The sequence below is a fragment of the Porites lutea genome, chromosome 13 (assembly GCF_958299795.1).
Source record: "Porites lutea chromosome 13, jaPorLute2.1, whole genome shotgun sequence".
Lineage (NCBI taxonomy): Eukaryota > Metazoa > Cnidaria > Anthozoa > Scleractinia > Poritidae > Porites > Porites lutea.
In genome coordinates, this window is record NC_133213.1 from 9,656,047 (window position 1) to 9,663,945 (window position 7,899).

At 39.4% G+C, this 7,899-nt stretch overlaps 1 protein-coding gene across 3 annotated transcripts; it reads right to left on the reverse strand.

Moving 5' to 3' along the window:
- Window positions 1-540: 540 nt before the first annotated feature.
- On the reverse strand, window positions 541-7,629 carry LOC140923323 (uncharacterized). 3 transcript variants are annotated; one of them, XM_073373419.1, is made up of 5 exons: window positions 7,508-7,629; window positions 4,778-4,902; window positions 3,280-3,454; window positions 703-739; window positions 541-668 (listed from the first exon to the last, which is right to left on the reverse strand). In XM_073373419.1, exons 2-4 carry the CDS (start codon window positions 4,862-4,864, stop codon window positions 714-716), a joined length of 288 nt encoding a protein of 95 aa, XP_073229520.1. In that variant the 5' UTR covers window positions 4,865-4,902; window positions 7,508-7,629; the 3' UTR covers window positions 541-668; window positions 703-713. The 3 variants fall into 3 exon arrangements, with proteins under 3 accessions (XP_073229520.1, XP_073229519.1, XP_073229518.1); XM_073373418.1 differs by having other exon boundaries at window positions 541-739; XM_073373417.1 differs by having other exon boundaries at window positions 541-739; window positions 3,258-3,454.
- Between the last annotated feature and the right edge of the window lie 270 nt (window positions 7,630-7,899).

Here is a 7,899-nt window from a genome sequence, read left to right on the forward strand (position 1 = left end):
AATGAATCGTTTGAAACCAAAACTATTTTTACTTAAATTAGGTCACTAAAAGGGATGTTTTGGCAAAATAAAAAAAATTCGATTTTTTGACGAGTGTCTTGCGATTCTCGATTTTCCCAGATAATGGCTCTTAAAACAATGGAAAATCATAAACCGTCAGGCCCAAAAAGTGGTCGCGGTCGCTTACAGGGTGTTTTGGTAGGCGGCCGCTTATGGCAGGTGGTCGCTCACGAGAGGTGGTCGCACATAAAGGTTCAACTGTAGATCATGAATGGTTTGATCAGTTACAGTATAGCCCCTTGCAAACGGACGGCATATTGTTGGCCAGCAGCTCCCAAAATCGTTGGATGTTGCATGTTGCGTCCATCTGTACACTCTGTTGCATATTGTGGCGTGTTGCTGGGACTTGTTGTGCAAAGTTTGAAACCGGTCAAACGTTAGCTTATACGTACAAACGGATGCAATGACTCCCAACGTTGTTGGGCCAACAGTGTTAGAATTTGTTGCGTCCATTTGCACGTAGCTTAAAGCATCAAAATGTTTAATCCCAAGTTTTCTTCTCTTTATTAAAAGATGTACAATTATTACGAATCGATTAAAGAACCAGTTGTAAGCGATGATTTACGTTGAAGAAAACTTGACACCCAAAGTGATACTACAACTGGCCTTGAAATATAGATTAAAAGCTTCCCGCGACTTCACTGCAGGAGGAGTTATGCAAATGGCAAGTCGTTCAATTCTGAAGATAAAAAGAAAGTAGGAAATGTGATATTTTAATACAGTGGTTGTCACTAAGCATAAAAAGGAAACAATCAAACAAACAAAAAGTAAACTGATGGTGGGTATTGAAGGAGGTAACGTAATCTAAAAGTATCTTGAAATATTAAAATGTAACATGCTTGTTCAAATTCTCAGGTTGTATTGATTAGTCGCGGGCCTAATGACAATATTCACTCTCTTTCAAGATTTAGTGTCCGTAATAGTGAGAGTCCGTAATAGAGGGGTACGAGAAATAAAAAGTTTTCTCTTTAAACTTATGAAGTAATATGTAAAAGTCCCAGAGGCATTGTAGTTTCGACAATTCTTTACTTTTTTTAACTATAGACCATAAAAGATTAAAGATAATAAGACCGTAAATAGATATAACTGTGCTGTATTATCACTTCCAAGCTGCCGCAATGACAAGGGATATATAAGAAACGGCTTAAAAAACCAAACGGAAACTCCTCCAGTAACGTGAATGGCTAAAATGTTAACTTGCTGTCATATATAATGTTTTTGGTTGTTCTTGGGAGCTCTTTTATCGCAGAAGTGCTGCACAGTATACTCATAACAGAAACCTGTCTAATCACTTTTACAGTAGAGTGTTAAAATAACGCAAAAGGTTGGTAAGCTCTAGGGCAACGTCTTTTCTCCCTAAAATATTGTACAGCAGTCATTTGTTTACTCTTTTACAAAGAAGCTGTCGATTATACTTTGTGTCATTTTTCCTTATAACGTCGCTTTATTATTTGTGTTTCGTGTGTAAGGATTTTAGACGAAGTACTCAAGAGTCCGCTATAGCGAGAGAAAAAACAAGAGAAATGTCGCGCTTGGAGGCAGGAAAGTGTCCGCAATCCCGTAATAGCGAGAGTCCGTAGTAGCGGGAGTTTGTTTCAGTCATTTATGGCCAGAAATCGAGGACAGCCAGCGGTTTTGACCATAGGCTCATTTTAGGGAATTTGAATAGCTAATGAGGATTTATACATTCGCAAAATGGCGGGGAAGCAAACGTATGTTTTTTACCGTGCTGTAGATTTACAATTACTAGCCTCGAGTAATTCTACTTGTCATACGTCTAAAGTCCAAGTTGTGCAAAATCTATCCTGAGTCCCTATTAGACAAGCATCAACCCTTGGCTCATGCTTCCCTGTGATCGTTCGATCGTGACAAAACGGGGCTCCCTGTGTCACTCTGGCTTGGTTACTTCTCTGTTTTGAAAATGGTGGCTGATCGAAGGAGTTATCGTTTGAAAAAGTCTTCTTTTTCGATCGCTTCGTGCAGTAATGGCGCAGAGATTCACTCTATGGAATTGCTATATTTCACGGGAAAACAAACTGGTTTAGGAAAGTAGTTAGGCCTCTAAAACCGTACAAAAATGAAGATAAACATATCCTTCAAGAAGCAGGACGCGGGGAAGGAGGAAACACCGACATCTAATGACCTTTTTTCTTGCTTAAAGAGAAGCGCTTAGGCAATATTACAGACTCCTGCATGGCAAGGAAAGCCATCTTTTTATGGTGACTCACGAACCAACTTTGGGAGCTTGAAACGTTGCCAAATTAACATTACTGAAAGCCACGAACGCCTTGCGAAGGTTTAGACGTGGGGAGATGAGCGATTCTTCCTCTAACTTTATTTGTCCTTAAAAGTTTCTTTTCTCCCCATTAATCCGTCATATGGTCGCCATATTTAAAGAACGGGAAAAGTAAATGACGCGCATGCTCCAGCGCCGCGTTTTCCTCAATTTCTGGCCATGCGGCGGGCTTTATGCGTTTCCCCGGGGGCGGGGTGGTTGTTGTCCGCATTATCAGGGGGCCGTAATAGCGAGGTGTCCGCAAGGCGAGAGTCGACTGTAGTGGGAAAAATGATACCACGAGACTCGTTGTCATCGGTGTGCTGAATTGGTTGCTCTTGCAGTATCTTTTTCAAATCTGAAGGCGTAAAGTCAAAAAAACTCAGAAGAGTAACATATTCGGCACTCGTTTTATGTTTCATTTCTTCATATCCCATGATTTAAGTACACCTGCTTCAGTTACAACACCAGCTTCAGTTTGATAATGGCCTTCTTAACCAAATTCGTTTTAAACAGTGGTTTCTCCGCTACACAGATAACCTTATTGTTGCAAGACGTTTCGTTTAACGCATCACCTGTGCATAATATAGGCGGAGTGCTTTTCGCCTTAAAATTTGCCCAACCGGAACATTTTAGGTTTAAAAATTGACTTCACGATAACTCCTCTGTATTCGGTCAGATTGAAACATCTTTGAATTGACAAATGAACTTCGAAGACAATGATTTACATCAAATTCAAGAAGACTGAGCTGGTAGAAATTTCATGACTATCTCGCATGCGAATTCATTGCTCATCATAAAGGAATGCAGAGATGAATCACAAATCTACAACTACCATGGATTGAACTGTCGATTTATGAATTAATTAATGGAATATTTGGGGGATTGGGGGGGGGGGGGGGGGGGGTTAGCTTAATCCAACCTTAGCTGTAACAAATTCGTACCATCGTGGTTCAAGTAACCATTTCCGTCGGTGTCTCCAGCACTCACGTAATAACCAGCAGCCAGCTCGCCAAATTTAATCTCTTCATCATCACTGAATTGCTCCAGATATTCCGTTAGCTCACGGGTGCTGACCTGCCCGTCTACTGGATTGGTGTCAATTTCATTAAATACATCCTGCAAAGGAGTATTGAGAGTGTTTGTTGGGTTGGTCAACAGAGGGAACGGATACAAAGTTTACGAGATCATTTTTCCTGGACCAATTTTGTGTCTGGAGGTGACCCTTGATCTGATTAGAGGTGTCCCAAATGCGAGGTTCCACTGCATCAACATTTTATCAACCCTTAATGGCCAAGTTAAGGGTAAATTTGGTCACGTGGTACACATTCACGTTTGCCGTTTCCCGTAAACGAGACTCTCATTCTCTAATGTCCTCAAAATCAAGGTTGAAAGGGAAGGTTGGGGAACTCAGCAGCCTACAAATGCGGCCGTCTCTCCAAGCCTATCGCCGCTAAGGACGTTTGGCGAAATCTCCCTAGCAATGTGACGATATCGGCTATTATTATTCATTCAAAATATTTCTCTGCTTCTAATGGGCTCACATCCCTAGGATGATCCCTTATAACCCGTTGACATTGACCAAATTTGGAAGACGTTTCGAGGTTGCATCGGTTTGCCAGAACAGTACGAAATGGCGGGATAATTCACTCGTTTCGCGAAGAACAATTAGGCAAACTGCTAAAAACGGCAAGAACAGCAAGAATACAACTCGACGGACGACATTTGCTACTTGGAGAATATTTGCAGAACTGAACATCCATTTATCTTCTAAACTTGCCGATAACAAGGCAATTGAAGATGAACTTACGTTAACATCGATGGAGGTTAGCTTGTTTTAGTTTGTATTTAAATTAGAAGTTATTTTGAATGAATAATAAAAACACTTATTGAATTTGGCTTCTGCATGATCTGAAGAACTATGGAGATCTCGGACGGTGTTATCGGCCTTAGGCTAATCGGCCTCGGCGGATAGGCTTTGATAGATGGTGCCGCTAACATTATTTTTGGCATAATCCATCATTACGAGCATTATTTTCCACTATTTAACAAAAAAATATTAAGCATTTGTAGCATAATTTGCATTTTTGGCTAGTTTTGCATCGCAAAATCGTCAATTATTGAACATTCAGCCATTTTTTTGGCCCAAGATCAGTGTTATACAGGCAAATTTAAGTGACAACTCATTGTCATGAGATCTGGGTCCAACAGGAAGTGATCCAGGACCTTTCCAATGGTCTCAACGCATGCTCATAACAAGTTCGGTTACCCAAAATGGCGTCCACGTTTATATAGTTGTCAGACTAGTTTTGTTGACTCAATGGTTTACCTTTATATTTCCATCTATTACTGCAAATACTTTGCAAGACAGTAATAGCCGTCGAATTTATAATGGCCTATACGCTAGTCAAGTCTCTAGCTGTAAATAAGACAAAAACTCACATCTCCCTTCCAAATGTCTCTGCAGGTCACATGTGTAAAGCTGACCGCTAATAAGATGAACAAAGAAATCTTAAAGAGATCTGCCATGATAGATTTTCTTCTGCCCACTTGATTGATTCAAACACCTGAGTTGAAAAGAAAAAAGTTCTAAGCTCTAAATGTTGCACTAGATCAGAAAGCACTAGATCAGAAAGCACCAAATGTAAACACTTTGCACTAGATCACAAAGCACCAAATGTAAACACCTTGCACTAGATCACAAAGCACCAAATGTAAACACTTGACACTAGATCACAAAGCACCAAATGTCAACACTTTGCACTAGATCAGAAAGCACCAAATGTAAACACTTTGCACTAGATCACAAAGCACCAAATGTAAACACCTTGCACTAGATCACAAAGCACCAAATGTAAACACTTTCAAGGCGAGTTTTCAATTTGGTCACGTGGTACACATTCACGTTTGCCGTTTGCCGTAGACTAGACTAATTCTTTAATATCTTCGAAATCAAAGTTGAAAGGAAAGGCGAAATGACGACAAGAAACAACTTCCCTCGTCAAATCGCGACAATATGACTACAAAGCTGAGCTTCGATTGCCTGAACTGTCAGCCTCAAATTACAGCACAGACGCTATGAAATAATACATGAAGTTGAAGGAACAGGTACTGCCGTTTTACCAAAAAGGCATAAAAAACAATTTTACTAGACAAAAAGTGGTGTGAAAGTTAGTTGAAATGAACAATTCAATTGCATGTAATAGCACATTGTCGACGTGACGTTTTTCAAGCTTTGGGCAACAATTGATGAGGAGATCGTTTGGTTTCTTCGAAGAAAAACAAATTGGGTTGTAGAGTTTGTTCATGATAATCAATCCAAAATTCTCACTACAGTTATTAGTACTGTACGAGGCGATTAAATCGTTGGTACGTGCGGTGGAGGCCACGATTTAAGCCTTTACTCGGCGCAATTATTGCTGCCGGGCATCAGCCGGCAGCAGACCATATTCTTGAGCGATTTGAGATTTTTCGTTCAATGGTTCCATGGTTCGATGTTCAATCAATCTGTGACTGTAGCACTGTACAGTCAGCGATTTGCTTAAGCAGTGCTTAGCTGCCGCGCCTGTTTTTCTCTTAGGAGCAACCCGCCATTTTGTTCTGCTCTCATGTAAGATCTGTGCAGAAATCGTAGTTTATCGGATATTTGCTGTCTTTTTAAACGGCCTAAACGGTAAGAACAGTTCACGAAGTATTGTATGGAACATTTTTTCGTTTTTTTTTATTCTAGGTTTCAAGATTAGTTATAGCGAGTATTCTTTTGTCGCACATATTATTATCTCGGGAATCAGGATCATGTAAGTTACACAAGTGAACGGCATGTGCTGTACATCTACCTGACCTGTGAATAAACAAGTTTTGGCCTTTACGTTATTTCTTCGCAACTTATCTGATCCTGTGTACGATGATTGGTCGGTGAAGAAACAGCCTATCAGCACTGTTGTTGTGTTAGAATTTCGTGAGTTATTGAAATGAATTACAAAATGGTTTTGAAAGCTTAGCGAGTTATATAAATGTAAGCATATTTGTCATCGTGATCGGTTCATTTTTTCAATTTCGCTCTGAGTGTTTCATAATGCCAACAAGTCTAAGTTATTGACTTTAATAAAAAAGAATTCATATGTTCAACTGTTCTACAAACTGTCTTTGTCCTATTTGCATCGCAACTAACGGCAGCACTTCCTTTCTCAATGAGAACTTCTAGTATAGGTTTCTGATGATAGTGCGAACATTCTGATTTGAGCATGTGGATGATGTCCACCAACGTGTTAAGGCTATCGCTATTTCCCTGTGTTAGTTTGTTTACAGTAGTTAAATCGGTATTTACCAGTCTTAAAGGAAAGCATTATTTGAATAACGCACCCGAAAAGCGTACAAGTTATATTTTACCTGATATACACCTAATTGCAATAACGTTGTCTTAGAAAAATGACAAAAGGAAAAAGCCATAGGAGTTTAATAGGCTACTTAAGCCACATTCTCGTGGTAGATTCATTTGCAGCCGTTGCATTTCCCCGCTGGAATTTTCAGTTTTATTGTCTTTCAGCTTTAAAACAATAGCAAATTTCAACAGGCAAATACGACGTCCATGCGCGGATTCTGTAAATAAATTCGTTAGGCTTATTGGCCTAATTAATTCCTATTTGGCTTTTTCCTTTTTTCCATTTTTCTATGACAACGTTTTTGCAATTAGGTGTATATTTAGACTGGAAATTGCTAAGTCGATCACAAAGGTTGTCCGCATTAACTAGGAATTGTTCGACTTTGCTGTTTCTTTGGTGCATTACAAACGGTTATTGCTTTGAAACTAGTTCATAACCAAAGAAAATGAGAAGTCAAACTTATTGCATTGAAGTTATATAGCAGCTGCAATAAAGAGTGCTTACGAACACGACGTTTTCTTATGATTCGCTAGCTTATAAGTTTTGATATTCGTTTCAATATATTGTTTTCTGCGAATTTTATGATCAGGAGAGTCCACTGAAATAAACAGCAAAACGAAATTGATTTCTTATGCCGCATCTATGATCCTATGTCAAATAAATATCTACGAGCCAACGCGGCAAATTAAATGATTGTCTTAGATTTTATATCAACTGAAAAAAAATGAATGGATAAATAATAAAAAAAACAAAACAAAATTTCTAAATACCTGTGGAGGCCCAAACTTACCTTTTTGGAGATTGAGAAATCAATTATGGTCAACAGAATCACGATTATTAGTCTGGACCTTTATTCTCAGTGCTGGTGAGACACGCAGTTAAAAAATGAATCATACTGTCGGTTTTCATTGTCTGCCTGACTGCATCTTTAATGAGACATTTTCAGTAAAGGAATATTTTAATGAAATTGACATTTTTACCTCAAAACCGTAAATATCTCTAGGTGACCATCTTTGTTCTTCCTCTAATAGCCTGTTCCAGGCTCCGAGATAGTCGGGTCCGCTGAATCGAGAAAGCGCAAACACGAACATAAAACGGGAGGAAACTGGCGATTTTCTGCCGTCCTACCGGCTTGTAACATCTCAACTTAGGGCCAGTTTACATGGAGTGGGGGACCCCGGT